Source organism: Galeopterus variegatus, unplaced genomic scaffold (assembly GCF_000696425.1).
Source record: "Galeopterus variegatus unplaced genomic scaffold, G_variegatus-3.0.2 Scaffold724, whole genome shotgun sequence".
Taxonomy (NCBI): Eukaryota; Metazoa; Chordata; class Mammalia; order Dermoptera; family Cynocephalidae; genus Galeopterus; species Galeopterus variegatus.
In genome coordinates this window covers 498,191-514,762 of record NW_007726835.1, presented here as the reverse complement: position 1 = coordinate 514,762, position 16,572 = coordinate 498,191, and the positions used below count along the sequence as shown (strand labels likewise).

The 16,572-nt window shown below is 45.2% G+C and overlaps 1 protein-coding gene across 1 annotated transcript in view; it reads right to left on the bottom strand.

Moving 5' to 3' along the window:
- The window catches only part of SEC16B (SEC16 homolog B (S. cerevisiae)), a 42,198-nt gene extending 34,417 nt beyond the window's left edge, over nt 1–7,781 (bottom strand). Inside the window, exons 1-7 of the mRNA XM_008571820.1 lie at nt 7,683–7,781; nt 7,319–7,542; nt 4,659–4,771; nt 3,777–3,897; nt 2,790–2,898; nt 1,441–1,585; nt 621–772 (exon numbers count right to left, since the gene is read on the bottom strand). Of these exons, the coding sequence (XP_008570042.1) occupies nt 621–772; nt 1,441–1,585; nt 2,790–2,898; nt 3,777–3,897; nt 4,659–4,771; nt 7,319–7,542; nt 7,683–7,781 (963 nt within the window). The remainder of the gene's footprint in view (nt 1–620; nt 773–1,440; nt 1,586–2,789; nt 2,899–3,776; nt 3,898–4,658; nt 4,772–7,318; nt 7,543–7,682) is intronic.
- Between the last annotated feature and the right edge of the window lie 8,791 nt (nt 7,782–16,572).

Genomic DNA, 16,572 nt, shown 5'->3' with positions numbered 1-16,572 from the left:
AAAAAAAAAAAATCAGATTTGGTCTTCAAGACTATGTCCACCCGTGCCGGCCCCGTGGCGCACTCAGGAGATTGCAGCGCTGGGAGCGCAGCGACACTCCCGCCGCAGGTTCGGATCCTATACAGGACTGGCCGGTGCGCTCACTGGCTGAGTGCAGTGCGGGCGACAGCGCTGGGAGCGCAGCGACACTCCCGCCGCAGGTTCGGATCCTATACAGGACTGGCCGGTGCGCTCACTGGCTGAGCGCAGTGCGGGCGACACCACACCAAGGATTGCGATCCCCTTATCGGTCACGAAAAGGACAGGAAAAAAAAAAAAAAAAAGACTATGTCCACCCAATGCCCCTTTCAGTTAAGTACAGTATCAGATCTCAGGGTCCTAAGATGTGGCTCAGTGCCTTGTGAAGAAAGCAGAAGAACAAAAGTGAATTATCTTGTTGCTAAAGATGAGCTACTGGCAACTCAGGAAAAACATAACCCTAGCACCACTGCTTTCAGAGAAGAGCCCCACCCATTCATGTATCCCCAACCCATCAGGCTCGGGCAAAGGGAAGAGAAGTATGTTAAGAGTGGTTGGGTGAGCAGTGTTCTGTCATTGCAAGGACACAGAATTGTGTTTACCTCCATGCTGTGCAGTTCAATTAGGGCTATTTGCCCCTCGATGGGAGAGCTGGGACATACACACACCAGCTGACCGCCTGGCCCAAAACTCACAGACACGTGAGGGACGTAGAACTTCATGGGTGCTTTGGGACCAGCTGCGGAGACATCCTCTGACCAAAAGACAAAGATGGACATTGTTAGCATTACTTCCACCACTTTTCTTTAGTTTAGAAATATGCCACAGACAGATTTCTGTCCAAATTCCACCTGGGACCAAGATAAGATTCTGGGTGGGCTACATAAGTAAAAGAAGTTTATGCTCCAAGTCAGATTTAAGCCTCTGAAAATATGGCTGAATATAATATAAGAATTTGATGATTCAGTCCAAGTGACGATGTGCCCAGCCCAGACTCTCAGTGCTCGTGAGAGGCCAGGGAGTCTCTGGCTCTCGTAGCCTCCATATTCATGACAAGTCTCCTACATACAGACAAAGAAATTATGCTTCGTGTCCCACTTTTGCTTTGCCTAGTTCTCTCTGGTCTTCACTTTCTTCTCCTGTTACTTAAATGCACAGCTGAGCGCCTCCTCTCCCAGCCTGACAATGGCTAGGGGCAGTGTTCCCTTCCAAGAATCAGCTAGGATGCAATTTCCATTACAAGAGAAAAGTTGAGCAATCGAGCCAAAGTTGGCCTCTCCACTCAGGAGACCTACATAAATACATAAGGTGGACAATGAGCCATTCTTGGAAATACAGGGTGAGGGTGATTTTCCAAGAGACCTGCCACCCAGGCTTTCATCATCAGACTCAACCAACTCCTGTGATCACATTAGTACCCACCAGCCTGACCCGGACTCCACGCTGCTGATGCCATGGGATCATAACACTCAGGGGCATCTGCCATGTACTGACTGAGCTCATAGCTGCTGGAGCTGAGACCAGACTCATGCTGCTGGAGAAGGCTGGATTCACTGGCCAAAGACAGCTGGAAATTTAAAACAATGACAACACATAGGAAGCAGTTTCAGAGAGCTGGTCCTCTCAAGTGTTCCTCCAAAGAAACAAAATTCAAACTTTCCAATAAACACAGTGAAAGCCAATGTGCTGAAAGGAGAAGACAGGATCATTGAGTTGACAGCTGTTTTCCAAAGAATGCGCTGTGGCTCAGTGGAAAGAGAGCAGGCCCTGGGGTCAGGGGGACTTGAATTCAAATCTCAGCTTTGTTCAATACACAGCTGCTGTGGCCTTGGACAAGTGACTTGGGCTCTCTGAGCTCAGTACTCTCTTCTGTGATATAAATAATCATATCGTCCCGGTCTACCTCAAGTACTTCCTCCTGTATTCATTCACCAACTATTTAATGAGCACCTATTATGCTCCAGATGCTATACTTTCCCTTAGAATACAGGTGTAAAAGAAATGCATAGATCTTACTTGCCAGGAGCGTATGAGTTAAACAATGAATTCGACAGCCCTTTGTAAACTGTGAAGTGCTATACACATGTGTGTGGCTGCTGTTATTGTCTTGTTTCTATTAGTTATAATGATATGTTCTCTGCCATATTAAGCAGTAGGTATATAGAAGAAACTGCCCTCAAAAATCATACAAATCTAATCAGGGAGACAAAATTAATGCAAGACTGTCAAAAATTAAGAGCTCATCTCTGTAGTATCTTTGCAACTTTTCCATAAATCTAAAATTAATCCAAAATAAAAAGTTTATTTAAAAAATTAAGAGCTCCATTTTGTGGCCCAGTTGGTACATACAGTAAAATTTTAGAGGAGAAAGATGAAAAAGTCAGGAAAGGTTTGAAGCCCTGCTTTTCAAACCTGAATTAAAAGATTTTAGCAACTTCCCACATCCTGGGTAAACCAATCACTAGTCGCCTGGGGACCCTGACCTAACACCGGATGGCAGCCTTTTTGCTTTCCCAGCACCTTGGAGTGACTTGGGTGACATGTCCTGATCCTGCCAATTTGACAAAAAGGCAAAAGGGCCAGATCAGACCTCAGAGCTGTAAGAGTGAAGCAGTAAGGGGTGGAAGGAGGAGGCGTGAGTGGAGGCTCTGCCAAGAGGGGAGGCTGGCCACTGGAAACTTACATCCCCCAGGGCCTTGCCCTGTCACTACTGACAGTGCCAGTTGTGACGCACAGCCCCAGGCTCCAGCCCCCACGTCACTTCGGGTTACCTTGTTCTTCTGGGCCCGCATTAGCAGACTCTCTGGAAACAGCTCCCTGGGCCTTTCCTGTCCAGAGTTGGAAGCAGGACTGTCTTTATAAGGGTTCTGACTGTTAGACCTGCAGCAAAGTGACAGGAGCAGTGAGGGAAGTCCTGGGCAAGCCAGCAAGGCCACAGTGCTCTCTGCCGGAGGCCACCCTCTTCCAAGCGTGGGCAGGTGTCAGGCCAGCCTGACTGCCACAGGGGAAAGCATTTTCCTCCCATCTGCCACCTCAATTTATTAATCCCAGAAAAATAGGAGTGCTTGGGTTGCATAGTGCAGGTACTGGAAGTGGCCTCAGACTCTGCGAACAAGGGCTGGTCTCTGCAGCTTGGTGTCCTGGAATGGCTTAAATCAGAGCACTGGGGTTGGTGAGTTCCAGGGCCAAGGGCACCAGGACAGATGCTTGGGCAAAAGTCTCCTCCCTGCTCTTCCATATCCCAGGGTGGAATCCCATTCTCACAACCAGGAGTGGGCTGAGGAGAAATGCCCAGCCCCAGGCAGGACCCAATCGTGAGAACTTTTGCAGGCTGGCCGGTTAGCTCAGTTGGCTAGAGTGTGGCCTTATAACACCAAGGTCAAATGTTCAGTTCCCCATACTGGCCAGCCACCAGAGTAAAGAAAAAAAAAGAAATTACACAGGAACTTTTGCAAGGCCACATCTGTTTTGAGGGCAACATAGAATTAGACCCTCCTTTAGGACAGACCTCAAGCAACCTGACAGGACTCGGACTGGCCTAGGTTTGGGAACAGCCTCTCAGAGACAAGGATCTCTTCTCTCAGGGTTCATGTTAACAGCTGGCCCAGGCCATGCTGGGCTGCTCTCATATCCCTGTGGCTAGAACAAAAGCAGATGGGCTTCTGGACATGAGAGCCCAGCAGCAGATGCCCTAAGATTTGCCTAACAGTCTGAGTTTCACTGAATCATGTCGAACTGGCGTCTCCGTTCACACTTACTGGAACTGGGTCTCACTGTTTGTTCCAAATGGACTATTCTGGTTTCCATGATGATGTTCGTTGAGGTACTTTTGATGTCGATAATCTTCATGCCAGATATAAGGACTCCCCTGCCTTGGCCCTGCACCCTCAGAGAAAACAAAATTAGGACAGGCTGCTTCCTGCTTCTGAAAGCTCTATCAGAAAGACACTAGTGAGTTGTGAAGCTGAGTTACTGGGGCACAGTAGGTATAAAAACATGTTTGCCAAATTGAATTAAATTGATGGGTGAGAGCTAACAATGAAAGCCCATGAGACACCTTTGGTCCTCTCTGAACAAGTTAGCATGGCTCTATACAACCGTACAATGGTGGGGACCAGTTGTATAATGTGTGTGTGTGTTCAACACAGAAATGAATTTCCCTTTGCTAGCAGGTTGCCATTAGCTTAGCACACACTCCACACCTGTTAGTACAGAGTATAAAGCTCCAGTGGCTGCATATCTACCCTCAGCATGAAGTGATGGTCAGACCCATATTATAGCCCAGCAGGTACTCCATGCCCTTAAGAACTGACTTCACTGTTACTTGGGCAGAGACTATAATCTTGGCTATTAAGGAGGAGTAGGAGGAAGAAAAGTGTGGATGAAGTGCACACTATCCATCATACTAGTAACATGATGATAGTTTCAGTACCATCATCTACACACCCAAAGGAAAACAAGTCCCTTCCATCTCTTCCCCTCAAGACATCTGGGAGTAGTGTCTCAGCTGTGGTCTCATCTGGCCAAGAAAGAATGCCCATGGTGAGTCTCTGCCCCTGGCTCCTTGGGTCGCTGCCCTGCCTGTCTGACCAGCTGCACCATTTCCAAATCCCAACAGCTTCTCAGAGATTGTTCCATACCTCTTTCTTCCTGAAGCCACTGTGGGTGTCCGTGATAGTAATAACTTCCATAAGCACAGTCTTCCCTCAGTACTGGAGAGTGATAGCCCTGATACAGATCCTCGTAGTTTGGCCTAAAATATCACAAAAGGCCAGTGCAAGGATGAGTGTGGTAAGGAGAGAAACCAATGGAGGACTTGACAAACCAAACAACTGCAGAGGACAAAATTGCAACCCCCATCTAGAATCTGCTTGAAAGCCACGGTTAATTCAAATCCTATAAATACAAAATCCAGAATCAGAACAGGAGTATGGCCTTTATTACATAACAAGGATTGTAGCAAAACTCTTTCTTTTTTAATCAAAAAGTCTTTTTTAAAAAAACAGTATTTATAACTCTTTTATTTTTGCAGTAAAACTCTTTTTTGGGGGTGGGGGGAGGGTGGCTGGCTGGCACGTGGATCGAACCCTGGATCTTGGTGTTATATAGTTAAACTCTTGTTCCCCAAACACACACATCCAACAATACAAGGAGATGTTATCTTGGAAAACCCTGTCCTATCTGAGAAAACCCCTTCCTGGGATGACTGTGAAAGAACCCAACATGTCATTGCAATTCCCTCGCTTATTACACAGAAGTTGAAAAGTCAAGTTGGACTGTCTTAAGTCTAATTACTTTTATTGCCTTTGCCCTTAACGTACCTCCCTTTGAGAATTCAACGATCCAAAATGATTGAGGAAAGGAACGTCGTGTTGTTAGTATTTTTATCAATTAAATAATGTTTCAGTATTTCATAGAGGCAAAAGTCTTTACAATAATTGTCATAATTTCCACCCTAAATTTGTAGGCAGGTAAATACATTTGTAATATCAACAGATTGGAAGGAACGCATGGGAAACAGATAACAGGAATAGGTGCAGTACATTTGTAATATCAACAGATTGGAAGGAACGCATGGGAAACAGATAACAGGAATAGGTGCAGTACATTTGTAATATCAACAGATTGGAAGGAACGCATGGGAAACAGATAACAGGAATAGGTGCAGTACATTTGTAATATCAACAGATTGGAAGGAACGCATGGGAAACAGATAACAGGAATAGGTGCAGTACATTTGTAATATCAACAGATTGGAAGGAACGCATGGGAAACAGATAACAGGAATAGGTGCAGTACATTTGTAATATCAACAGATTGGAAGGAACGCATGGGAAACAGATAACAGGAATAGGTGCAGTACATTTGTAATATCAACAGATTGGAAGGAACGCATGGGAAACAGATAACAGGAATAGGTGCAGTACATTTGTAATATCAACAGATTGGAAGGAACGCATGGGAAACAGATAACAGGAATAGGTGCAGTACATTTGTAATATCAACAGATTGGAAGGAACGCATGGGAAACAGATAACAGGAATAGGTGCAGTACATTTGTAATATCAACAGATTGGAAGGAACGCATGGGAAACAGATAACAGGAATAGGTGCAGTAGTGCGGCGGCGCTCCCGCCGAGGGTTCGGATCCCACATACAGACCGGCCGCTCACTGGCTGAGCGAGGTGCGGGAGCGACACCGAGGGTTGCGATCCCGTTGCCGGTCCCGGTCCAGTACGGGCGCGACACTGAGTGTTGCTATCCGTTGCCGGTCACGAAAAAAGACAAAAAAAGGAAAAAAAAAAAATGGGGACCATAATAACTACCTTACAAGGTTATTGTCAGAGTTAGAGGTAACAAACAGAAAGTGCCTTAACACGCTACCTGGCACATAGCAACTGGTCAATAAATAGTAGTTAGTGTTACCAGAGATAAAGATTAGGGCAATGTGAGCAGCTGGAGACATTTCCTAAATAAAAAGAAGTTTAAATTGTCCTCTTCAGGAGATACCTTTTCTGAATCCTCCTATTAACCTCCTAGAAGAACTAGGCCCTATAATATGGCCATACCTGCCCCTCCTCCGGGGGAGCCAATGAGATGCAAGTTTGGGATTGCTGACATGAGAAACTGGAGAGCCGTAACTCAGGATTCTTCCTGGCTGGAGATTTTCAATCCTGGAAGGCTCCCTAGCATCAAACTAATTTTCTCTATGTATTCCTCAAATGGGAAAAAGCTCCAGGGACTGATTACCTTCCAAGTGCCTCTGCCCATATCACAGAGGAGGACCTGCAAAGAGAAAGCACACCTCAGCCCTTACCTCTGCTCAGGAATTCTCTTGTGTCAGGAGCACCGGTCAGCCCCCACCTTTTCTCTCCTTTAGGAATTGTGTTAGGTTGCAAGAGTCTGATCAAATCACATAACTTGCTCCCACTGCTGAATCTCCTAGCCTCATATAAGAATTTATATCAAAACAAAAGGTCAAAGGGTATATGTTGAAACCAAGATGTCACTCTGCCCAGACACCATGGAGCAGGGTCCATGGCTATGAACTGAGAGCTGAGAGGCAGCAGAATGAGCAGGAAGAGCAAGGCATGCAGGTATCTTCCACCTCAGAGTCAGTCACACCTCAGGAGAACTTGTGCCCTCCTTCCCCTGTCACTTCCTTCCCATGTCTGCCCTTTTCCTTGGGAAAGCCAGATGAGATGGAAGCCTTTGCCAACAAATCCCAGGAAGGGCCAAATACCCCAGGCACAGTGAAAAGGTATGTGGGCCTTTCCTGGAGGCCCACGCAACTCAATACCATTTGGACACAAGTACGTGGAACAAGAAAGCCACTTTCACCTTGTCCCCAGATATTTTCACTAGGCAGCCCTTCCCCAGCTGCAAAGGCACAATACCCAGTCTCTGAACTGAAATCACATCATTGGTGCCAACAGACATCAACTCCAGTAAGTTAGACCTCAAGTTATAATGAAGGACACCAAATGAAAACCGCCTAAAATTCCCAAAATGAAGAAATCCCACCTGCAACAACAAGTCACAGTCACACATTCACATAAACAGCCTACCCTGGCCTCAGTAAGGGCGATAGCTCCTTTCCTAATCTGACAGCACGGCAAGCACAGCTCAAAGGAGGGGAAGAAGGGTGCAGCATTCCCACGCACCTGCTCTGACGGCTTCCACCTTCCTGCAGGCTGCTCTAGGGGCCCGGCCCACGAGTACCTCCTCTCCTCCTGCAAACTGCCAAAGTCCAGGTGCCACATCTACTGAAACTTACCTGACCTCCAGATCTGCATCCAGTTAGTTACCTCTGCAATTGCTCAGCCTCCATGATTCACTAGGGCAAAGTACAGCCCAGCAATCTCCGTCTGAGACAGACCTGACCCGGCCTATTTGCTCAGAACCCAGTCAGGGGCTGGTGCTTCTGTTTGCCTGGTCGTGGGCTGAGCCAGGTTCACTCACATGAGAAAGCATCCCAACCCCCACAGCAAACACGGAGGAGACACCAAGGGGTGGAAATCCAGAAAGCCTTTGCCTGGTCGTGGGCTGAGCCAGGTTCACTCACATGAGAAAGCATCCCAACCCCCACAGCGAACACGGAGGAGACACCAAGGGGTGGAAATCCAGAAAGCCCTCAGGCAGTCTGCTCTGGCCAGGAGAGCACCACCTTTGGAGTGTTGGCTGCTGGCTCTGCCATGGGCTGGCTCTATTACTCAGCCTCTCTGAGGCTCAGTGTCTTTTTCTCTAAAATAGGAATAACAATACTGAGATTATCAGGGTCACTATGAGGGTTAAGTTTTGGTAGAGTAGCACATGATAATGTGGATAATGTCCACACCTGCACTTCCAACACCATCTGATGCACCACAGTGCATCTAGTGACTCTTTCTAGTCAGCAGCAGCCCAGATCTCTGACTCCAAGAATGAGTCAAGGGCTGAAGGTTTAGTGCGGAGCAGCTTCTTGACTCCAGCAAAGCCGTCACTTGAAGCCAGTCTGAGAGATATGGCACTCATGGCCTGAGCCCATGACTGGCCACCAAGGCTTTGACTCCTTCCTTCAGGTGAGCTGGGTGGCAGGCAAGATGCAGAGCATCCCGTGCCAATCAGCAGTTCCAGTTATTAGGAGGTGTGCTGCGCCAGAGACAATTACCCTGACACAGGTACTATAAGCTACCAGCGCCAATCCTGGGACTGTTACCCTTGCCACAGTCTTAGAAGTAAAGGTTTGGGCACAATGCAGTTTTCCTACAAGACCAAGGAACCTGTGGATGAGCCCTGACAAAGGACTCCTTTAAATGCCACCTAGCTGGCTGCCTGCAAACCTGCCCTCCCGCATTCACTTCTGCTGCCAAGAGCTAGAGAAGCAGAATATCATTCAAGAAGAATGACTCCATGCTTCCTTACCAGCCCTGGTCTGGCAGAGGTGGCCCCACCTTCTCCTCTCTTTACCCCTCCTATTTTTTCACTCTCCCTGAATCAGGGTGAGTGGGGTGGCAGATAGACACTGCTGTGACTTCTGACTCCACATCAAGCTCCAACAGGCAGAAGTGACTCTGACAGCCGCTAAATGAAATAAAGGACTGTAATATTCTTGAAGTGTTTCCTGAGCTGCAAATCAGTAGGATGTAAATTCTCCAGAGGAGCAGTACAAGTTGGTGGTCTTGGAGGAAGGCTGTCTGGGTATGAATCCTAGCTCCCTGCTTGCTGTGTAAACTTGGTCTCTTTTTCTTCATTTGTAAAATAGGGATAATAAATGAACCTCCTACTTCAAAAAGTTATTATAAAGGTAAAATTAGATTTAAAACGTACAAAGTACTTGGCGTATTGTAAATGTTCAAAAATGTTAAATGTTATTATTTCCCTGGAAATAATGTAAAGTGCCTAGGAAATATTCTGCACGTCATTAGTAAAGGATTAATTGATTATCCATTACTGCTGTGAAATCCACAGCTCCTCCTTGACACTTAATCCAGTGCTCCCATGGAGCCACGAGATCAGGGGGAAATAGAGAAACTGTGTCACATGACTACACAGGAGAAAAAGAATGAAGTATGGTGAGAACGTTAGAATTAGAAACTTTAAGAAAGTGCAGCCCAATGCTTCTCATCCTGCAGCACTTGCAACCTCAGCGTCAATGCAGCATCCCACAGAATAAGCAACAGTGTTCTTTTACAAGCAATTGTAAATAGCATTTAAAACAATCACAAATATTATGGAGTGAAATTCAAACTTACTTTAATTTTTAAGATGAAGCATGAGACTTCCAAGAAATTTCATATTTGCAGTGGGATAGATACACATATGCACACACATGCACACACACATACACACATTCACACATACACACTGCACCCCAGAAGTCATTCCCTGCCACTTGGTGGAAAGGTTTGAGAGACACATGCTGAAGAAGAACAGACATTCAGACACAGAGCCAATGAGCTGGAAAGAATCTCTGGAAAGTATCCATCCCTGCAGGTGAAGCAGTGTCTAAGCCAGCGAGACTCAAGCCAAGGCCTTTGCTCACATTTGGCTGTCTCATCTACAGACCCATAGCAGTTCAAGCTCTCTACTGCTGGATAAAAATCCTCTATTATACAAGACTCTACAGGGTACCCAGGAGTCCAGTGACTCTCTCAGTTTACCTGGGACAGGTAGTGTTTGCTCTTCAGGGAAGGTAGGCCCTCAGGCTCCTTATGGAAACATGCCCCAATATTTTCACATCAAGATGTTCCTCCTGATGAATGACACATAAGAGACTCAGACTTTCACTACAACTGTCTGAACAGGGGAAACAGCCATGATGCCACACAGCGGCCTGCTCTCCAGGTTATATAGTCCCAACTCTGTATATTTCCTTATAAAATTTCTTCCTTAATCATTTGTGGGAATAGCAAAGGCCAAGGGAAAAGAAAATAGGAATTGAAACCTGGATTTAGTTTTAACTATACCACTTCCTAGCCATGTGCCTTTGGAAAAATCACCCAATCTCTATGAGCCCCGCTTTCCTCATCTATAAAGTGAAACATACAAAGTAAACATAAAAAGTACCTCACAGGGCTGCGATGTGGATGAAATGAAATGATAAACAGAATGATATGGAATGAAATGATAGGGAAAAACACCAAAGGAAGCACCTGTTTAAATGAGGAGTGGGTTTTCAATAAACCTTTGCCTTTCTCTCTTCCAGGTTTCTTATATCCTACTGAAAGTGTGACAAGCTAAACTATATACAAAGCAATGAGTAGGGTAGAGTATAGTGGTTCAGAGCTCAGGCTTCACAGTCAGAATTGGATTTGCGTCCCAATGCCTCCACTGATTAGCTGTGAGACTTCAAGCTAGTTACTTAACCCATTAGGCTAAGTGTCCCCATTTGTGAAATGAGTGTATGATAATAGGTATCTTCACAAAGTTTGTCGTAAAATAAATGAGATAATGCACTGTTCGTGGCACGTAATAGGTACTCAATTAATATTTGATGAATAAATTAATGTATGATCTAGAAAAAGCACTTAGCACAGTGCCTGCACATAGTAGGTGTTCCATAAGTGGTTGTCAATGTTATTTAAAAGAGCATAGCAAAAGAGCTACTTTCTAGGCTGTTCGGGGAATGTGTTCTTATTTAGCTTTTTTTTTTTTTTTTCCTTTTTGTCTTTTTTCATGTCCGGCAACGGATCGCAACCCTCAGTGTTGCACCTGCACCTCGCTCAGCCAGTGAGCGGGAACTGGTCTGTATGTGGGATCCGAACCCTCGGCGGGAGCACCGCTGCACTCCCAAGCGGCGCACTGTAGCAGTGTGCCACCGGGCCGGCCCCTTATTTAGCTTTTATTACAGCAGTTTATACTTAAACTTTTATCTTTAGCTGTTCTTTATTATTGGCTTATAATATAGCCTGAGGTTATTGTTTTTAATTTTTATTCTGCCCTCTCTCTCATCATAACAATCCATTGAACTCATAGCTTGTCTTCTTCCCCAGAGATGCCTATCCTTGGCTCATTATTTTCATTACCCAGTGGCTTTAGTAGAGAGTTTGGCCATTTCAGAAGCAAGAAAAGCAAGACCAGAAAGGGTGAAAGATTTCATCAAACTCATGCAGTGTGTTATTATCAGTCATTAAGTGGATGAAAATCCATCACAGAACTTCTAGTCCAATGCTTTTGTTCAGAAAAACATACTGCTTAATAATAACCATGTACCATATTTAACACAAAAGTGCAATTATTTAAAAATCCATTTCAGGGCCGAGCCTGTGGCGCACTCGGGAGAGTGCGGCGCTGGGAGCGCAGCAGCGTTCCTGCCGCGGGTTCAGATCCTATATAAGGATGGTCGGTGCACTCAGAGCGCTCACTGGCTGAGCACGGTGCAGCCGGTCTCAAAAAGGACAAATAAATAAATAAATAAAAATCCATTTCATGTGAATACAATGATCACAACTTTCAAAGTTGTCAGTCAGTGTACATAGGTTAATAATAGACAGCTTAGATAGATATATGGGCAGACAGATAGATAATTTAATCATAAAATAAGAACTTAAAGATTAATTTATATATATTCTACTCACCCCATTTTTCAGCCAGTAAAGGTTCATACCACTTTGCAGGTTCTACTCCTCTGCCCACTCTTCCATGTACAGAAATAGTCCACGTGTGTGCACAATGTGAAAGCATACATGTGTTTTAGTGGCACTCACATCCCTTGTTCTCTCAGTTGGGAATAGGTGACTGCAGATATAGCAAAACTCCCCAGGAGTACTGTCCTCATGCTGAATTTAGCACATCAGGGCAATCTCCAAAGGAACCACTTCTGATGTCAAAAAATAAAGTCCAAACTTCAGCTTCTGAAGGACAGTGAAGGGCACGACAAGATGATGAAGAATTTTCTCTTCTAAGCATAAATATTCACAGTTATCACTAGAGAGATGGCCAATCTGTTATTTTCTGGGAGCATCCCATAAATGAATGTTGTAGATTTTTGCATTCTGAGTCAACACTTACTGCCCTTCCTGACATTGTTTCTGTGATATAGTTTCTGTATGAGCCTGCTAAGAATATTCTCTTTTACACTACGTGTGCAATACTTGATATGCCCTGTGACATTATGACACTATGATGACATGTCACAGTGTTGGTCCAGATGTCCTTCATTGAATAAATGATGTCACTAAATGAGTCTGACTGGAGTATTCTCCTGGGAGAATGAAAAAAATTATTTCCTTCATTCAACAAACATTTTAGACAAAAATATTAATCTATTAATCTGTTATCATAAAAAGATTTTTCTCCCATATGAGCTGATTCTCTGTAGCTCCTCTAATAAAGCTACTAAGCCCCAAAACTATATGAAAGGAACCCAAAACAGTTGTGCTCCTATTTAATAATCAAGAATGGGCAGGAAACTGAATACTTCATTCATTGTGTGTTCATCAGGTGCCTACTATATGCCAAACATCGTTTTAGGTGTTAATTTCAGGCCACATTAAGAAAACGAGGTGAATTTGTTCCTTATCTTCTTGGAGTTTACTGCCTAATGGGGACCCAAACAAGGTAACAGGTAATCCCAATGATAAGTGCTAGGAGAGTATGACAGTAAGAAGCAGATGGAACACACAGCAAAGGCGGCAAACCAAGTCTGAGAAGGCTTCCCAGCAGAAGAGCTGTCTCAGCTGAGAACTGAAGGATCAGAGTACATTATACTAGACAGAGGGAAAGGAGTGCAAGAAAAAATGTGTTCTGGCAGAAGGATGGGTATGGTAATGGCTAAGAGGCAAAGGAAGGCCTAGCACATTCATAGCATCATCAGTGGGTTCTACAAAGTTCAGTATGGTTGGAGCCTAGAATGCAAAAACAAGTGTTGAGAGTTGAAAGTGCAGACATCCTACCTGCCCCACCCAGCCCAGGAGAGCAGACTGTAGCCCTAGATCTCCCCAATACCTCAGTTATTTGCACACACTTATAATGAATATCTGCTATTTCTGCCTGCCCAGTATCCTACCCTCTGGCTTCTGGCAATAAATCATCATCTTTCCTCTGATGAACTTCCCTGCCCTCTCTGTTTATATATCATGTGTGGGACCAACCCCATCCCTTGCTCTAAGAATGGGCGCAAAATTTAGACCTGGATAGTAACAGTCTTGCATCTCCCTGGCCATGGTGATTAATTCAGCAGTCAGCACATGTCCAGAGACATTCCAAGAAGCATGCACCCAGACTCATGCTTGAACTACTGGGAATGAAGGATGCTTTCCATTGAGTTGACTGAGATAATGAAGTATCAACCTGGAGCTACAGGCAGCCATCTGTCCACCACCACTTATTCATTCAGTAATAGTTTATTGAATTACTATTATGTGCCTCATGCTTCTGTAGGCTGTAGGAATATAGAAATAAAGGACATAATTCTATTTCTTAGGTTTTCACCATTAACTGGAGAGGCAAATAAAGTTAACCAATCACTTTAACAGAATGTGACAAGTGTTAGGGTAGAGCTTACGTAGATGACATATGCACAGGAAAGGGCAGCCAACTCAGAGAAGGCTTCCCGGGGAAGAAAGCACTCATTGAACCTTATTGGCCAATTAGGACTTAGCCGGGTGAACTGGGGGAAAAGGTGGGTCCAGAAGAGGAGTCAGAAGTCCATAGGCATGGAGGGGAGGTTCAGCTGTGTGGGTTCTGGTGACCCACCATATTCCATCAGGCTAGAGGGCAGTGCCCATTCAGAGAAGTGAAAGAGAGGAGGCCAGATGAGCTGGGACTGAATGGTGGAGGCCCAGATTTTTGCTGAAGACTATGAGGGGCCTCTGGGAGATTCAAAGCAGGTGGGTGACATCACCAAGTTGGCATTTTAGAAAATCAAACAAGTCACGATTTAGAGAATGGTTTGTGGAGCGCTAGACCGCGGGCGGTGTGAGCCTTGGAAGGTAGTTGCCTTCATCCTCCCTAAGTCAATGCAGACCAAACTAAAGCATTGGTGGAGGGGGAAAGGTGGCAGGGGGTGGGTGTCAGATTCAAAAAACAGCAAAGAGACAGAATAAATAGGATGCATGTGTTGCCTGAGGGACAACACACTGGAGGTGTCTCGGGCAGTGAATATGAGTCAGGGGCTCCAGAGAGAAGTCTGCGGAGACACATTTGTGGTGGGTGGTATTCATTTGTTTACACAATCCTTCCTTCCTGAAGATGTGTATGCATCTTGATTTAGGTGTTATCAGCACACAAGTGATCATTAAATCATGGGTATGAATGAGATTATCAAAGAAGAGTACAAACTTCAAAATAAGAAAATAATAGTTTAAGATGAAAAGCAGAGAAAGAGAAGTCCATAAAGACTGAGAAGGCAAAGTCAGAACAGCATCAAGGCAACCAAGGGAGGAGAGAGTGTCAGGAAGGAGAAAGAGACAAAAAGAGCAAATACAGTAAGAGATCAAGGTATGTAAGAACTTCAGAGTGGGCCGGCCCCGTGGCGCACTGGATAAGTGCGCCGCTTGGGAAGCGCGGCGGCGCTCCCGCCTGAGGGTTCGGATCCCACATACAGACCGGTTCCTGCTCACTGGCTGAGCGAGGCGCGGGGGCAACGCCGAGGGTTGCAATCCCGTTGCCGGTCCCCGGTCCGGTACGGGGGCAACACTGAGGGTTGCGATCCGTTGCCAGACACGGAAAAAGACAAAAGAAAGACAAAAAAAAAAGAACTTCAGAGTGTCCACTGGCTTCCACAGAGGTGGTGGAAGAGTCAGAAAAGGGAGAGAACAGTAAAGAGAGATCGTGTTCATTCATTAGCTAGTTTGCTTGTTGGCGGGTTGGTATAAAATGCAAGACGCTTGAACATGTTTTTACCTATGCTGGAAAGCCAGTGTGAGGGAGAGACTGGGACACGGGGGGTGAAAGGGACTGAGTGATGAATGCAGTGGTCTTTGAGGAGGCTGAGGGGATGGATAGTCCAGGAGAAGGGGTTTGTCCTGGGGCAGGAAGCTCCCCTCTGCCTTTGGGCAGGGAAGGGACAGCAAGAGATGTAAGACTGCCCTGCAGATAATTCTATGAGCTAGGCTAAGCAAGGTTAATAGGGAAAAAGGGTGTATGCTAATTATGTTTTTTAAAAACTGATTTTATCCATCATTCTACTGAAACACGTTATGAGACTCCCACTACTTCCGAAGTCAAAATTGACTGAGTTGACGGTGACGAGTATCAGGAAGCGGAGGATGCAACACACAGCCTCTGAGGGTGGGTATTCTCTATTCTATTTAAAATCACAGCCTGGCTTATCTTTTGACTCAATTAAATTTCTTTCAAGCCTTAAGCCTGTGGGTCACACCTATTTCAGGCAATTTCATTTTTCTTAGTGTCCGGCTTTTGCGTCTTTGCCCCTCAAGAGTCAGCAGCAGTTGGCAAGGTACTTGTTCCAATCAATAACCATTTGAAAATAGAAACTCAGATATTTAAGATGAGCCTGTGTGGAATCACTACCTTTAAGACATCTTTCTCGCAAGCAACCTTTCCTCCTACCGATATCACTTTATAAGTAGGCCCATCTAGAAGGATCCTTCAAGTTTCTGTTACAGAATGTCACAATCTGTTGAGGCCTGGTTGGTGACGTGTGAGATCCATTTTATAAATAAAACACCCATCCCCGAATTGGATGTGGAGCAAATTCAGTGCTGTGTGAGAAGCTGTTCAGCAAGTGGGAAATTCACACTAGGTGAGGAATCAATTAGTGAAGAGGTTATCCATCTCAACACATTCATTTTATAGCACATAAACTGAAGCCCAGACTGCCATATGGCTCCCTGGGATCAGTGCCAGGACCCGAATCCAGGTCTCCCAACTCCCAGCCCAGTGTTCATTCCTCCACCCATACATAACATCTGTTTTTCCTGCTAGGCAGCCACCTCCAAAGGGACAGTGGTCTCTTCTTTCTTGTCCATTTAGGTATCCCCAGCATAGAGGTGACAATCAAAAATATCTGGTTGGCCAGTTAGCTCAATAGGTTAGAGCACACAGATTTGAATCCCCATACCAGCCAGCTGCCAAAAAAATAAAAAATAAAATATATATATATATATA